Raw genomic sequence first — 17,911 nt, 5'->3', positions numbered from 1 at the left:
AATCAAAATAGTGGGAAATCTTCCACATCTCATGCATGCCTGAAATATCAAAGTTTCCAAACCCCAAACACTGAATACTCAAATACAAGTCCAGATTTTCCTTATTCCTGATGCTTCTCTGCCAAGGAGAGGGGCAGTAACTTACGTGCCACCACCTGATGACCTCACAGCTTAGTTCAAATGGTGGGTATACAACTTAATTTAGCAATCTGTTCTTAAAAATAATGTCAGGCAAATACTTGAATCAGTGTCATGACAGCACCGAGATTTAGGTGTAGTATGATTACGGAGATACCAGCCTTGCTTATAAGCATCTATTTAAAAAGAACTGAATAGAGAAGATTTGCAACTGCTGCAAATAAGAAGATTAAGGGTAAACTGACTCTAAATGTCCCCTCATTTGGTGCCATCAAACACAGCCTGTTCTGAGGGTGTGCGTCTCCAGAAGGGTCCGTTACCACTCACCTAAGAGCCCATATCCTCAGTTACAAGCCTCACAGACTAAGAAAACAAACAAGATGCAATTACTACAGAAGCACACTCAAAAGGATCGCCCTCCACCAGGAAGGTTTTCAAGAGAAAGGATTCTGAAATCACGTAACCAAGCTACCCTACTGCAAACTCTTGGGAAATCTGCATTCCCTCTAAGTGACATCCAGTTACATCCTAAGCAAAAGACACAATGTCAGCATGACGACAACAGCCTCCTACGAATCCCTTCTCCTTTGATCTTGCATGAACAACCTGCTCAGTGCATCTTTTACTGACACAAAGCTGCCTAGTAAAGATCAGAGCATTTCTAGTTTCTGCATCTTCTCCTAATGGGACCTCAATGGCAGCACCAACTACAAAAAAAAGGGCACACCTGAGTTAGCTCATCGAATCCAACTGCTCCAGTTATGAGCTGCACCTCATAGAAGCATTGCAACTCGAGACAGAAATGTAATTTATATCAAATTATTCCCCATGTCATTCAATAAACCCCATATTTTTAAGTTTACCCAAATTGCTTTCTAATTCTCAGTTGCTGAAACACAGTTTTAAGACTTTGGAATCCTGGACTTGTTATTTAATTCAAGCTGGCTTTTCAGAGAATTCTATCCAAAAACTCCCAACAAAATAAGAAAAAAATCTCTGCAAGGCTGTAGCTTTTCAGAGCGCTTTGCATTTTTATGGTCACTCTAGTGACCAAAAAGTATACAAAGATTATTATTATTACTGAACAAATGGTGTGAAAATCTTAATATTATTTCTGACCTGTTACCACCTATGCAAGTTTTATGACATGCTGGATTCATTTTACTCCCTTGCATGGTTCCATAAAAAATAATGCTAAATTACTACTAGAGGACAATGCCATTTGTAATGAGCTTGAGGCTAGCCCAGATTTAAATCCAGGATATTAAGACAGGGAAGTGGGATGGAACAGCTGAGAGGCAGTGAAGCAAGTATTTAATATTTGAAGAACTTGACACTGTTGTACTGCAAAAATAATCACTTTGCTCTACTGACTTCAGCAGAGCTGCTTGCTGCATGCAGATGAGCAACGTGCCTGAATGTTCAATGTTCCCCTGACTATCTGAAAGGCTTTGCAAGCTACCAAACAATAGATACTGACAGATTTAATCGTTAAAAAAGCTAAGCTCCTGTTTTCTCTTAACGTAACAAAGCATTATCCTTGGCTACAAACATTGCTGAACTTCCAGCTTGAATACTCGGAAAGCAGAAATTTAACTCTATATAGAGAATGTTAATGATCATCACACAGCAGGAGGGTTGGAACTAGAAGATATTTGAGGTCCCTTCCAACCCAAGCCATTCTATGATCCAGGTAGGGCAGATTGCCTTTAAAACGTTAAGGATCTACAGCCTTACGTTGCTCCACTTCTTTAACACATTTCTCACTCCCCAGACTTTGCTGCTATGGAAAAAGTACCTGCAGAAGGAGAACTGAGCATAGGAATCTGCATGCTCACATGGAGAATATCTGGGCTAGACCATTTCCTTTACAATGCTTTTTCTTTTTTGTCTATTTTCTTCCATGTGCTTAACGTGGTTATGGGGTGGCGGGTTTTATACACTCCACTACTGGGTTAATTTGGAAGATTCAACTATCATACTCCAATCAAAGAGCAAGGGTTAACCTCCCCAGCAGAGCAGTGCATGGTTAAATCCACTGTACAAGTGGAAGAAGATATAGCGAAGGAAATACGCTCCTTCTCACAGCACGATGATGCCAGTGCAAGCAACTCAGCAGATCAGACTTAGCAAGAACACTTTACAATTGCCCCTTTTCGTTCTCAGGCATTTTTTCCTGCCTTTGAGTGAAAAGTAGCTTGAAATCCCTTCCCCTAGGTTTATTCACAGCATACCAAACGAGGGAATTATAAACCCTGCAGCAACACTGAAAGGTCAAGAGCAAAGAGGCAAAAAGCTAAGTAGGGCCTTTGGAATAGCCTCTCCCCAGCCCAGGGACTCTCAAAGCCTTGTGTTTGTAGGAGGTCCTCATTCAGTTAGTCACCAAATATGCACAAGTGGCAGTTCTCACAAGCTCTTTACAAAAGCGATGCCATTGAAACCAAGTCAGAGACAAGTGTTTAGCTGTTCTTTCAGATGTCTGGGAAAAAAAAACAAAAAAAACAACCATACAGCAGTTCTTTTGAAGAGAGAGTCAACATGTAAATTGTAAATGAAGGTTTTCCCCCAGCAGGCAAAGTATATTTACTACACTAATTTAGGCAGGGAACAAGCCAGACAAAAGCAGCTAATGAACTTCCAATCCAAAGCAACTTCCTCAGAGATTTAAGGAGAATTTCTGATCTCATAGACTAATTAAATTAAAGCTCGTCGCTAAACGATTCTTATGTGCAAAAACTTTAATCTGTTCAGATCAATGAAAGAAGCAGCAATCATCCATACCAGCAGATGTCTGATGGGAGGTTTTAAAAAATTGAGTAGAAAGTCCAGTGCAAAACACCATGGCAGGCTTTGGACACTGCCATTTAGGAGGGGGCACAACTGCAAACAGTGTGCTGAAATCTGCAGGCTGCTCTCTCCTGCCTGCAGACCTGCCCAAGATGGTCTTCCAGCTCCATTCCCCTTCTTCTCTCAGTTCTAACCAAGCACAGCACCCTTCTCTCTGCACTGCAGGCTAGAGAACCAAGCATGCTAGCCCATCTTCCTTTATAGAACTTCTCTGCCCCTTCAGTGTGCCTCCACAACCATTTTGGATTCTTCCCTGTGAATCACTGCTCTTTAACTGACTGTAGAAATCTTACTGCCAGTCCATGAGGTTAGAAAAACACGGCATGTAATTCCAGAGACAGTAGACACTTCTCCATGGATTCAGCATCCCTGGAGGCATTCAATAAAAGGGTAAATGTGACACCGAGGGACATGGTCAGCAGGCATGGTGAGGATGGGCTGACAGTTGGACTAGGTGATCTTAGAGGTGTTTTCTATCTATGTTTCTATGATTCTATAAACTGCGTATTTGGCAGAAGACTGCTTAGGGAAGAAGCAGGTTTTTGGAAAGCGAAGAATCACAGAACAGAATCACAGAATCATTAATGTTGGAAAAGATCATCTAGTCCAACCCCAACCCACCCCCACTAAACCGCATCCCTCAGTGCTCTTCTTGAGCATCTCCAGGGATGCTGACTCCACCACCTCCCTGGGCAGCCTGTCACAGTAACTCTCCATTCTTTCAGAGAAGGAATGCTTCCTAATACCCAAACTGAAGCTTCGCTTGGCACAACTTAGGGCCCTTCCCTCTTGTCCTATCACAGTTACCTGGGGGAAAAAGGCCAACTTCCATCTTGCCACAACCTCCTTTCAGGAAGTTGTAGAGAGTGATAATGTCACCCCCTGAGCCTCTCCCTGTCCTGCTCTCTGCACGTAACACTGCATGTAACACTGCTGAATATCTTGCTAAATTCCTACATCAGCTAAAGCACCACTTTCACCCACAATAAAGTGGTATTCTTCAGTCCATCCCAAGGGCCACCTTAATTTTCACGTGCCTGCAGTCCAAGCTCATGCTTCCCACTCAAACACAACAGCAGCAGCTCACTTAGAGGGCTCTGGGTAATTTAAATGGCATGAGCTGCTCCACTTAGCAAACACACAAAAAAAACCACACCAAAAGAACAATAATAAAAACAGAAGGAAGGCTGGAAAACGATTTCTTCTGTGCTCAAATATACTGGATGGAAGAAAATAGGAACAATTACGGTTTGTTCCTCTCCTAGACGAAGACAGCTGTGAATTGCCAAGCATGCAGGAGCACTTCACTGAAATCCCCCGCTATTGCTCCTGACTCCTTGGCATTTGTCCCCAGCCTCACCTTGCAGCAAGCAGACAATGTTTTGGAAATCGTTCCCAGGGGAACTCTGCAATAGTTCTTAATGAACTACGCTACAGCAATTACGAACACTGGAGCGATCGCCCTCCAGAGACCAGTCTACTCAACTGATTAAAGTCAATGCAAATTGCATATTCAGAAATCAACAATTTGGGGAAAACAAGCATGGTTTAATTAGACTTTACAATGTACTACACTGTTCCACGAAATCACTCACAAAGTATGCCAGTGGTAACAGCAACTGTGTTTAAAGCACAGATTCAGCTTTGCCACAGCCATTTAATGCAGAGAAAGAAAATTGCTGCAAATCCTTTATGAAGCAGAGGTTATCAGAGGACACCGAGTTGTGTTTTGTCACTGGTTTTGGCATATGCAGAGAGAAAATAAATCTTGACAAGCAGATTTATAAAATCAAAATACAATACAAGGCACCCCTTGCAGAAAAAGTTCCTAATGGGAATTTTCCTTATGGGAAAACTGAAATAATGTCAGATCTGAGAGATCACACTCAGTGCCTCGTAACTTTAACAAATACAGGGTGAAGTTTTTGTCTGCAGCCTATTCAATTTTTAGAGCTGGAGAAGAAAGAGGAAGAAGCAAGTGCAGCAACAATGGACATTTTAAGCACTTTAGGGAGCAAAGGTATTGAAAATCCAGCAATTTGCACTGCTCCTTTCTTTAGCTGACTTCCTTCAGAGAAGGAGACAAGAACCACTGAAGGGCACCTTGTGGCAAGTCGTGCCTTTTTGCAATAGCTACAGCTACCTACCTCAGTTGTGATCATCCAGGATGCTCAGAAAGCACTGTAAGAGCAAAATTTCCCTCACAATTTGGCTTTTAGTGAACATGTGCCAGACTTCCCCAGTCTCAGGTGCTAATCAGCCCCACAGCATTCCTGCAGAGCTGCCAGGAACAGCTCGGTCTTGCACAGCAAGGGCAAACCAGAGATGTCCTCAGCAGAGCAGCATGGGGTCTGTGCTGTGTGACCTGGTGGTGGTCAGTTCAGATTAAATTATGGAGCAGAATCCCATGTCCCTACTTTCAGTGTGGTGATTGAGGTCACAGAGCAGTTCTGGTGCAAGGGAAATCAGCTACTGGCTGTGCTGGAGTGGGGGATAAGCACATTCCATGTAGGAATGCAGCCTCCACTAGCATGTGCTTGGAGATTTTGGCACACAGCTGGCAGACAAGGTGGGATTTGAATAAATCAACAGTGGAACTCAAATCAGGAGTGATTCTACTGCCATTACAGCAAACAGCATTACCATAATGCTGGCTGAGAAAGAGGTACTATCAGCAGCAAGAATTACATTAGAATGGCACAGGACGTACAGGCTTACTCTTCTTCCCTTCATCTTGAAGACACTGACAGTTATTGCTCCTGAAAATACTCCTCTACACTAATTACATAAAATCCTGACAGCAAACCACCCATTTTCATTAAGACAATGAATGAAAGTTTTGTGCTCACACCAAAGCTTTTAAGAACTAAACAGCTTCGTGCCTAAATGCTGGTAAATGGAAATATGAAATGAAGTTCCTCTCATTTACTTCTCCACCAGATTACAGGTTGTCATTTGCATGACTTCAAACAAACTATCTTTACTGCCTGTGGACAAAAGCAAAACCAATACAACAAATAGGAGATATTTCCCCATTTACTCATAAACACTAATTAAATAAGTAAGCCTCTTGTGAATAAACTTCAGCTAATGACAGGTTATTGTAAATTATTCTTGAAGCCTTTAATACCTTGTAGATTAGATTATTTAGTAACACAAGCAGCTATCTGAAGATATCAGAAATGAATTCCTGGAAAACATAGCATTTTCCTACAGGTTGCTATAAGAAGCTGTTTGCACAGCTGTAGTTCGAGGGAACCTTGAGAATTCCCACTCCTGTTCCTGTCTACTGACAGAAATAAGACATGTCAAAAGCAACACTGTAAAGCGTGGTAAGAACTGAAAGGTATCAGAACTTGAACAGTAAACAAGAAAATCCTACTGCAAACAGTCCTCCAGTTATCTGAAACTCACTGTAGCTCCATCTGAACAGGGAACTCACCCAAATTCTCCTTGTGGACGTTCATCAGACGTTTTAAAATACTGTTTTTAACATTACCATGCTCTGCCCTGCAGAGTCAGAATTACACAGCAGTGCCTCGATCATTTCTATGGTTCATAAATCAGTCACTGACCAATTTCCAGCTATAGTTTTGTTGGAGATAATTGCAGAAGAAACAGCTTGACTTTTAGAACCAATTAGGCAATCACAATAGGTAGACTTCTTTTTTTTTTCAGCCCAATCACCCGAGATAATTTTACAGCAAAGTCAAAACAAGCATTTCAGACAAAGCTGATGAGCACTAGGGAGGCCTGGCTTAACCAGGCAGCTGGGTCGTGGTGAGCCAGGCACAAGGAGGTGCATGCTAAGGAGCAGCAGGAGCTGCTGCAGCATTCTGGGTTCAGAATCGAAACTCCTGAGGGTGGAAAAAGCAAGGTATTAAAGCAATAACACTGTTATTTCCCGACAGGCATTTAAGAACTGCTACCTTTAGTGAAATGAAAATCTGAGAGCAGAATGAATTAAAATAAATTCTTTGATTTCCACCTGGAAAGCTCCAGCTTTGACTATGAGACTTAGAAACTGAAAAAAGGAAGCTACTTGGAGAGACTCAACCTAAAGTAACCTCTGCAGTCCTCAGCTTCATAGATACTCTGTTTTAGAGAGGAAAGTATGCAGTAAAACCATGCAAAACCTCACAGCATGGAGACAGAAAGGTAAGCAAGCGCCTGCAGCTAACTCATAAAGCAATGAATGATTGCACTGCAATATCAGTCTAGAAGTACTGCATCTCTCTTTGTATATTTCATAATCTGTGGAGCAAGCTGCCAGATTTTTATTTTTATTTTTTAAGAATTTAGAATTCAGGAGTGTTTCTATGGATAAACAAAATATTTGCAACTGCATCAGTGGTGATAAAAGAATACACAGAGAGAATCTTTTCAAACATTACCCATAACCTCCTTCCAGGGTTAAAACTCAACTTGCTCCATCCAACACAGGAATTCAGGAAGACCACACACATCAGTGCCTTCACTAGCACACAGGCTGCAGATCCCATAAAGGGAAGAACTGGAAGACAGCACCATGCTCAACACTTGGTAACTTCGACAGAGTTCAGTTGTGAATGAGATGGCAGCAAGTGAAGCAAAATGCCAGGATACAGAACTCACAGAGCCTTTTATTCCCCCCCCTATGAATTATGTACGCTGCCAGAACACATTTTATCAGGAAATATTCACAGTTTTTTTGGCCTGTTTTCAGAAAGTCAAAAGGTGCAATCTGAATGCCTCTTCAAGTTGCTCCCAATTTGATACTGTAAGTATTAAGAAGGTCACAGTAACTTATTTTGAAGGATTTTTCATGTAAGAGCTCTGCTGCCACCACTAGGATATGGAAGATGAGACAATCTAAAACTTCCAAAGCCTTCTGAAAGGTTAAGAGTGTATCATACAGATGAATGCAGCAGCAGCCTAAGGCAAAGCTGGCTTGGTTTGTGCATGTGGCTTTTGAGGTCGGGTAGGCTTTTCTTTTGTTACCTATTTAAATGGCTTTGTTAATGCATGCAGAATGGCTGCACTGGTGACACCTGACAGTATTTGTCATCAAAATCCAATATGTTTCCTGCATTCTCCAACAAAACACTGTGGCAGCATTTTAGAGTATTTGACAAAGTTGGGCACTGCTCCTTCCTACAAAATCACATCACTCCACATAATGTTCTGGTCGATAGTGAACACGTACCTACCACAGAATGATTCATGTCTATGGAAAAGTAACTTGTTTGGAGATAAATCTGCACAACGCTGTCTGTTCCATCCAAGGACTGTAACTGGTCTGGAATCTGAGCACTTGGAGACTAATCAAACTAATAGCACTGTTCTGGAAACGGGGCTTGCAGCTTCCCAGCATCCCTAACAGCTATTCCTGCTTGACTTTTGTGAAGCTACTTCATGCCATCACCACGTTTCTACAGAGGCAAAAGATGGAAGTCAGGTACTTGCTGTGGTGGCACTGCAAAACCACACGAAGCCATCGCAGGACAAGTGAGGGAACGCTGACTGAAACCGCATGCTTAAAATGGGGCCTCTGAAAACAAAACCTGAAGTTAGACAAACTTCACAAGTTTTAAGCTATGAAATCTGTGGTGCTTCAATGCCCACGGGGAGTAATGAAACCCAGAGGGGATGCTAGATTTTCATTTACGGAGGGTAAAAACACCCTAAATTGCTTCATAAAGCTCATTAATTTCACTCTTCTGGCAACTGAGATACTAGGATGTTTCCTCTATGAAATTAATTAGTAAACTGATGCAAGAACAGAGCGGGAAAGAAAATTAATACATATCTTCCTAACCTTACTGACGATAGGAAGTTAAATACAGTGTCACTAATTATTCCCACCCACAGTCTTAACATGAAACACTACTTTAATCTTCCTAAGATACTGTAAATAAAGCTAGAAGAGATAAGAACGTATGTGCATTCTTGTCAAGTTGTACTACTGGCATAGGAATTTTCTAATTGTCTAAAGCTTAAACATTTGTAGTCCAAAAACTTCCTCTGGGAATGAAATAGAGAAACAAGAACAGAAGCAGTGTATTGAATTACCTAATGTCTCAATTTAAGCTAATTTGCAAACAGAAACGTAAGAGAGAAGACAAAGTATGCTTACTGATGAAAAAGAAGCAGAAAGTATTTAAAAAACACAAAAAAACATACTCTGGTTCCACTTTCCAGGAAATCAGGCAGCTCATAAGGATGTTTTGGAGATTAAAAGGAGGAAGACACAGATCTCATTCATAGTTAGGAAAAGCAAAGCAGGTATCAGACAAAAATTCTAAATCTGGCTTTTGAAGAGAAACAAACAGCTGACATGCTCACCCATTATCGACCCAGCTAATGCTGTTTGGGAACAAATTCTAGCAGGTTTCCTATCAAAAGCTGGAGAGATTCTTACTCAGTGCTCTGCAAGACTCTTCTGACAGCGAGGTCATGGAGCAGCAGACAACGGAGTGCTTTCTGCATCAAGATGAGGGCACTCGCTGCACTGAGGCACTCCTGGGGAGACTGTCACAAAGGATGTGTATCTCAGCCAGGAACTACGGCTCTGAATTTTTTCACACTGCCCAGCTGTTGTGGGACTGACCTCAGATGCCATTCTGCAATCATGGTGGCAAAACTGCCATCAACTTCATAACAGGCAAGTTCTACTTACGTTGTGGTGATTCGGGTAGCGTGACTGCAAGGCAAGCTTACAGGGAGAGGCAGTCATTTCCCTGCTGGAATTACTAGAACAGGCAGGAGCAGCCTGCTTATGCAGTACTGAAGTGTGGACATGTTTCTTACCAGTTCCAACACTGAGGATGAAACACGATTCAAGGCACAGCAGTAACTACAGTCTAATTCTATGTTCCATACGGCACTTCTCCCAAATGCACTGTGCCTTTTAGTCTTCCAAGGAAAAAAACGTTCTTAAGACAGCCTGCTGGCTTGTCAGAACTGTCAACACAATGGAAATTGGAAGGGTTATGGATTACTGTTAGTCCTGCTCACAGCGTGCTCTTCTATTTGTTGCCTGGGTAAAAAGACCACCAAGAAATCAGACCACCCTTACTGGAAGTGGTTTCTCAGGGTTACTGTAATCATATCATCCCACAAAACTTGTTATCACTCAAAGCAGCCACACTAGAAATAGACAACATTTCTACATTTGGTTAGCACAGTAATTGTTTCAGTATTGCCACCAGCTTGTTGAAAGACAAAAAACACAACAGTTGTTCCTAGAGCAAACTGCATTTATCTGACTCCTCACAAGTCTGTAAAGGTAGTTTAAAAGATTATCTAGTTTGCTGTACGTATCTAAAAGGAAATAGTACCTTTAATGTTCTAGTTGGAGCCCAGCCAGTGCCATCAATTGAATGTTCTCTCAATAAACTGAAAAAAAGACAAACATATTATATACACTGTAATTTCTATTAGAGAAACTTTGTCTTCTCAGACAGCTTTAACAACTTTGGAAGAAATTGCCACGTTAGTATTACATCCCTCTTGCACTCTATCTAGCATCAGGACTTTTAAAAGCACCAAAATCGGTATGTTGTCCAAGAATTACATTCTTCACACAGCTCAGCTTGGTCACAAATCAAATTATTTTAAGTATACTAAGTGTGACAGCAGTCCTTCTGGCACTCCCAACACCGAGCCTTTATTTACCCCTGAATGCACAGACACACAAGTGCTCCATTTCCAAACACGCTCATCTGTGGTGAGCAGGCAGTTCCAGCAGCACATCCTGGCTCCTACCACATCTGGCACAGCTCAATCCCTCTAAGAGAATATTTTTGGAGAGACATCTATTTATCAGAGAGGATTATTATTACCCTCCCTTCTGTACAAGGACTGCAGCTTCTTAAAATCAGGGATAGGAAAATGAAATAGCTCTGGTCTTTCCTCCGTGCACAGGTATGAATTTTAGCTGACCTGCACACTGTGCTATGTAATAAGGCCACTGAAACTGTTGAGCCATTTACAAGATGAAAGAGTTGAGGTGTATTCAGTCGGTCAGACACTCCTGGAGCTCCCAGGTAAAAACATCATCAGACACGAGGAGTAAAAGTGTTGGAGACTGGAGCGTAACTAAGAAACACCACGGGTGATGAAAGACTGAGAAAAGCAGAAGTCTCACTTGTGCATGAAAGCAAAGTTAATAATCTGAGAAACTCCTGTAAGCATCATTTCACAATTGACTTCCTCTGTTAAGAAGCAATCTGAAACTGAAAACTCACACAGCAAAGTAACAAAGCACAGATTTATCAGTAGCAATAGCTTCTGCTGCTAACATGATAGGGTTAAAGTGAAATACTCTAAAGCTATTCATTTTGCAGGGTCTTTTTTGTAGTACTTCATTATCCCTTTAAGAGTCCAGGAAGAAGATGAATGGACCAAGTATCCCATCTTAACCACATTGCTAATCCCATTTCAGTGCCTTTGAAAAGACAAAACCTGCCTCTACCACCAATAGCACCCAAAACTAATTTCAAAAACATTAAAAAAACGTTTGGGCTTTTATTTTTGTTCATGTTATAAAAGTAAAGCAAAACAAGCAAAAATGGTGCTGAACAAGGAAGAACCAAGGTTTTCAGGTTTTGAAGAAATAATGGACCTTATAAGCTTTCTTTTTCTCCTTCAATTTTGCTGCAGTACTTCCCTTTACTTTACCATACAGCCCCCAGTGAGCTTAAGAGCTAAGAATAAGTGAGCGCATACAAAAAAAGCATGCAAGTATCAACTGACAGAACTCCAAGCACCTGAGAACACCAGCCAAACCACATTAACACCCCTGCAGCTCCCAAAGCCTCTCTCTCTATGCAAATCTCCAGCTCAGCAGCCAGGACTGAAGAGGACACACTCATTTCTCATGGAGCTGTGGCAGGAAAGCAATACAGACAAATAAGCGTAGCTCTGCCTCGTATTTCAGATTTGCTGATATAACCCATTCTAAGAGCAGCACCCCCTTTCCTCCCATAGATCAGAAACAATCATTCGGCTCCTAACCAAAGCCCTTCCCCAGCACAGGGTGCCTGGAGAAACCACATCTTGTCTTCTCACCATAGAGCAGAAGCACAGCTACGAAGCAGCAAAACTTCAGAGTGGTTAAGCTTTTCCAAAAGCTTATGTGGGCAAGGAGAAAAAAAAGCCAAAGATCATCAACAGAGGTGAAATAAAATCAGGGATATGTATTAGAAGCTTTATTATTAGGAAAAGGATGAACTGGTGTATGTGGTAAGCATATTGTTTCTAGATATCTTGGTGTTTCCAAGCAACATCCATAAGTATGGTCCAGATCTAATTTGAGTGACTGCAATTCATAAGGCACAGGAAGAATGCTTCTTGTGCCCCAATCTATTGCACCTGACTCAAGTTTAATCATTCACTGTGTTTTAATTAGGAACAATTACACACCGTGCTGTAAGGTATGCTCAGAAGAAAACAGCTGGAAAAATACTGATTACTTCTGCTTTAATAAGTACCCAAAGACATTTCTATATGAAGAGACTGATAGAAGCTGATTGCAGGTACTATATATAGATTGCATTCTCCATTCTAGCAGTCTGGGTTATTTTAGATTTCCCATCTAAACGGTAAGACATTCAAAGGTTTAATGTGCTTAAGTATCTGACAATCAAATAAAGCTGACATTTCAGTGCAGACGCCAAAGAAATGACTTCACTTCATTAACCAGAATTAAGATGTTCCAACACTACATTTGTCTGACATAATTAAAATCATTTGAAGAATAGACACACTGAAACATCCTCAAGAGTGCGAGGAGGCTTTGTTTAACCTCAAAGGATACAGCTCTATAGTCAAAGCTTAAACTTCTACCTATCCGTTGGTGTCCAGTATTTCCTGTTCAGTGTCTAAACACTTCATCCATTCCTTGCCTTTACTTCAGCTCCTTGATTAACAGCACCCAGGTTCTCTCCATTGACCAGGTATCCACCACCACCCTCCAACAGCACCAGCTCCTCAGAAGCATGCAGCACATCACTGAAGCTCAAAGCACTGCTATCAGCTCTCCAGCTGCTACCAACCAATGAGCCAGTGCTGCCCACCAAGGGAGAAAGGCTACCCTGTGAAAGCTCTGTTTGCACCAGGACCTTGTATTTCAAATCTAAAGGACACAAAATACATCTTTTTAAGCACTGCTTTGCTACATGTGGCAGCAACTGTTTCAGATTTTCAGAACAGCTTTCAATCTTACTTATTTTCACCGCTTATGCTTCATTTAGTATTTCTTTCATGTTCCATTAAGTTGAGAAATGACAGTCCTGCTTCTTACTTCTGTTTATGTTCAGCTTCCAGCCAATTTCACCACTGGGTACACGAGATGAAACACTGAAATCACAAGGTTTCTGGAACTGATTTTGAAGAGGAAACATTTACTATTGTGGAAAACCTGCCAGCAGTGTAGCTGTGTTCCTTTGGGAAAGGTCAGCTTTTGGGCTTCATACCCCGTCTCATGTTCCCCCAACTCTGTTTTCTTATAACCAGCATCTGTCTTTCAGTAGATGTTATATGTGAAAATAAATACATATAGAATAGTTATTGTAAAGTTAAACAGCTTTTTTTTTTCCGTTCTGAAAAACAGTTTCCAAGCACTAAAATAATATAGGCATTAACAGAGCAAAGCCTTCAGCCTTCTCAGAGCCTGAAAATTATTCACCTATGAGGAGAGGAAAAAAGGGGAAAGGGGGAAAGAGAGAAAGGGGAAAGGGAAGAAGCTGTGTCCAGATTGGATGTTACACTTTTATCCTAAACAAAACTTAAAGTTAAGTCTGAAATTGAAGAGCCAGGTTCTACCCAGCACGTATTGCACAGCAAGAACAATACTTTCTGTATATTTCTATGTTCTTAACACATAGTGGTCTGATTGCTAGAAACCATTGACAAAAGTAACAGCGACTTGAAAATTACATACAACATTTCATCACACAGAAAGACCTTCAGGATATATAAAAAAACAAAAGAATGCTGTTGCTACCTTAAGCAGATTTCTCCTGTCTCTGTGATGTTTGGATGCCAGATTCTTGTCAAGCATTTTACTTTCGGAGGCTGCCAGGACACAAAACAGAAAATTACAGTGTTATTCTTCAAAATAAAGCCAAATCACAGTTAAAAGTCAAGGAATTGAAAAGGGAAATAAATTTGATGCTCACAGCATATGTCTGCATGTTAAAGATCCTGACAGTGTAACTGCAGGAGGTACCCCAGCTTTCTCTGTCCTTTTAGCTTCTTTCTACCCTCTACTAATGATGGCCTTTTTCCTCAGAAAAACTGATTTTAAAGCAAGACAAGAAAATTCATTCTCTTCTCTTGTCTCCTTCAGGGAAAGCAAAACAAAACCAGGTTAGTCTCTTAAGCACCGTTTCAGTGTGTCAGCTCCTGTTCAGAGCTGGATAGGAGTACAAAGAAGGGCAGTCGCATCCAAACTGAAGATGCTAATGTGAAAAGCCACCCGACTTAATTTTAGCTAAGGTCACCAGAACGTTGAATTAGACAGCGAGCTCTGAAACACGGATTCTTAAAATACAGTTTCATTTGCTCTACTTTTGTGAAGTAAATAAAGAGCAGGTCATAAAAATGCCGGTAGCTTAGCAACAGCATCTTACTCCATCGCTGTTCTCCAAATACGATTTGCAGCTTTCAATCAGGCAGATAATTTCTTACAGCAGCCGTACTGTAAGACCAACACAGACCAGTACCTTTCAGAACTTCAATTAAGTCTGCTGTTATAAATGTGGAGCTATTTTCCCCCACTGCTTCCCAAGAAGTCTTCAGTCAGGAGAGAAAACAGCTCTAATAGCTGCATCTGCATAGCAGCACGCTGTGTTTTGTCTCACTGCTTTGTTCTCAATTCTCCAGCATCATCTTAGGAATGTATTTAGATGTTATCCACTTAGCCCAGCTCCTTGGAGTAAAGGTAAGAGTGCACACATGATACCAACCTACCGAGAAAACACCTGCCCAGCACTTCAAGAAATCATCACCAAAGCACAGCTACAGTTTGTAGTACAGACATCAGCTTTTCTCCATAAACATTCACATCTGCCCAACTGCTGCTCAACACTCAGCCTTCAGGAGGCACCTGTGGCAGTGCTGGATCACAGCACTGCTGAATAATGCGTGGCATGCAGAAAGGTCTGACTTTCTACCTTCCAAATCCACAAACGTTCACTTAGAAGTTCTCTGACAGCACAACCCTTCGTCAGCTACGCCCTCATGTTGTTTTGAAAGATTATGCCTAGTTATCACAAAAAATAAAGAGAGGAAGCAGCAGTACTTATTCCACCTGGTGACTCCGGATAAAAGAGCAGATTTTACCATACGTGCCTTCCAGCAGAGAATGTACTGATGAATAGAAGAAGTAAGTTTTATACAAACTAAACCTTTACAAGAAACTCCCAAATCTGCAGTCGTTCAGAGTGAAATAATTGGCACCTCTGTTTTCTGTAATGTGGAGAAAACAACTAATCTTTTATACTTTCACCACACACCAAAGTGCTTCTTATCACTAAGAATAAGAGAAACCCGCTGCTGACAGTGAGATAAAGGTTTTCCTTCTCTTCCCCTCTTCTCCTTTTACAGAGAGACAAGGACAACAGCAGCACTACCATAAAAATTAGCTTCAGCCAAATTTTCCTTTGAATTTTTGCTTCAAGCTATCTTTGAATCTTCCTTACACCAACAAATCCACACAAGCTTTCCTTGAGATGCTTCACTTGAATGCCTCAAACCATCTCCAGGTCACGGATGTGGCAGCAAAGCTTAGAAAATCCATTTATTTCACTGCTCCTAAGTTTATCCTTCTCTTCAGACTCTGCAAGGCATACGTGCAGATCCACTCTCACCACAGGGCACAGCAGCAATCTCAGTTATTTTCTTCTCCAGTTCTCAGCAGCCACTTACATTTTCAGATCCCTTGTGAGTTTTTATCATGGAACCATCCTTGCTTCCATTTCTGCTCTCAGCTGACTTCACCGTATCAGTTTGTATTCACAAGCCTCAAAACACAGCACAAACAGTACAGGAGAGTGTTGCAAGCAGTTGACGTCTATGCATATATTGACTTCAGTTAGGGCAGAAGTTTCATTTTATAGAACAAGCCTTTATCAAGTTTGTCCCTTTAAGGACATTGCTAACAATCTCTCCCGTGTTATTCTCACTGAATCAGAGGTTGGATATAAAGCACCAACCAGGACGTGAACTTCATTTCAGACCCTGACTGGTTTGGCAAGCCAAATCACACTGATGTGACAAGTGTGCTAATGTGGGAATGCTGCATCTATCCAATCCTATGCAGCAAGGCCACCAAAGAGAATTAATCTCACGACTAAGAGATTATCATCCAGTTCTTCAGGATTCCAATCCCTTCCAATTGCTGTTTCACAGCTGAGATGCTTGCAAGGAAAAGGTCTAAGAAAAACAGCTCTGCTGTTAAATTCCCAGCTTCCGACCTCTACCTAAGGTCATAAAAACCTTGGATAACTGATTTTGTGTTGCTATCTTTACCATTAACTAGGCTTGAGTCCTTAAAGCATCAGGTCCCCCGTCCTGTAGCAATCAGCTGCACCTTAAGGAAAAATGGGGTTGTCGTGCTTTTTTCTTTGCTGCTGTTGTTTTAAATCAAGACATCCCCCGGTCAGTAGATGACTATTATTTAAAAAAAAACCAACCAACAGCAACAATTGCTTCCCTCTCTCACTGACTCGTTTCTGGGCAGCTGATCAACCGAGAAAGCAGTGCTTGGGGAACAGATGCTGCAGAGACAGAGGTCAGCACTTGGCACCGGAGGCTTTGCCACGTACTCCATTATTTGCTTGCCACTTCACAGCTTCCTCTGATGTCTGTGACAACAACAATCCCGGAGGTTTTCGTAGGCACAAACACTGGCAAGCTTCTGTTTGCTGCACAGAAATGTTTGTGAATACATTGATTTCCTAAAAGCCATTTTTTTAATGCCTTTAAGATGCCAAGTGACAGTATTACCAAACAGACTGCAGAGTTTCTAACAGCATCACAGTTTGAGGAGACACTAAGAATTCACTTATGCTGCTCTCGTGACAGTACTGCAAGACCTGCATCATATCCAGATGCTTTCTCCTCCTACACAACATCCCAGCAGCTCAAAGAATAGGTAATATTAAGTGTCAACCTTCTAAAGACTTGCAGTGCCATTGAAAAACACTTAACAGCTAATATCAATACCATTAATTGTATCAGCACAATATCTTCTCCGAGTTGCTTCAACTTTAAAGAGGGGAAAGACCTCCCAGGATTTATTTCTTCTTTCCTTTTTGTATTCAGAACATGGAAATTACTTATGGGAAAAGCTGCACAGAGTCTGAAAGATATCAAGAGCTCGAAATTACCAGTTAGTGTGTGATGGCAACAAAACAGCGCCATAGGAGTCAAGAAAATCTTGGCTATGAAGGGAAATCAGAGTGATTACAGGTTTTTGGATCCAAACAGTGGATTCTGAAGATGCCAGGTTTTCTTATGGCTCCAAAGATCAGCCAGCCCAAATCAGATACTTATAGGAGGAACAGATCTGACATGCGCAAATCCTTTTTCAAGTTAGTTTTGGGTCATGTATGGGATGAAGTCTTCCATTTAGGATGCTTTTCACCCCAACAGTCCCTGGAAAGCAGATGTGTTAATTGAGGACCATGTGCGTGCACTGGTGTCCTTGTGACCGACTCTGCTTCCTTCCTTAGGGCTGCATGAAGCATCACCTCTGACTGTCTGCTCAGAAGGCACAGGAAAAGGATGACCAGAACTGCCCACGCAGGCCCCTTTGCCAACATGGGAGTGTGAAGACATTTGTAACGTTCAGATTGTTCTGTAGTAGTGCTAACATTACTAGCAGTACTAACTCAGTAATAGTGAAGACAATCACTGAGATGACCCAACAGGAAAATGC

The 17,911-nt window shown here is 41.5% G+C and overlaps 1 protein-coding gene across 2 annotated transcripts in view; it reads right to left on the bottom strand.

Annotated features, from left to right (window-relative positions):
• The window catches only part of UBE2F (ubiquitin conjugating enzyme E2 F (putative)), a 64,720-nt gene that overhangs the window by 23,845 nt on the left and 22,964 nt on the right, over nucleotides 1–17,911 (bottom strand). For both annotated transcript variants that reach the window (XM_048952613.1, XM_048952614.1), the window contains exons 6-7: nucleotides 13,973–14,043; nucleotides 10,305–10,362 (exon numbers count right to left, since the gene is read on the bottom strand). In XM_048952613.1, coding sequence (XP_048808570.1) covers nucleotides 10,305–10,362; nucleotides 13,973–14,043 — 129 coding nt within the window. The remainder of the gene's footprint in view (nucleotides 1–10,304; nucleotides 10,363–13,972; nucleotides 14,044–17,911) is intronic.

Source organism: Lagopus muta, chromosome 8, assembly GCF_023343835.1.
Source record: "Lagopus muta isolate bLagMut1 chromosome 8, bLagMut1 primary, whole genome shotgun sequence".
Classification (NCBI taxonomy): domain Eukaryota; kingdom Metazoa; phylum Chordata; class Aves; order Galliformes; family Phasianidae; genus Lagopus; species Lagopus muta.
The sequence above is the reverse complement of the archived record's forward strand: the minus strand, read 5'-3'. Positions and strand labels throughout refer to the sequence as shown.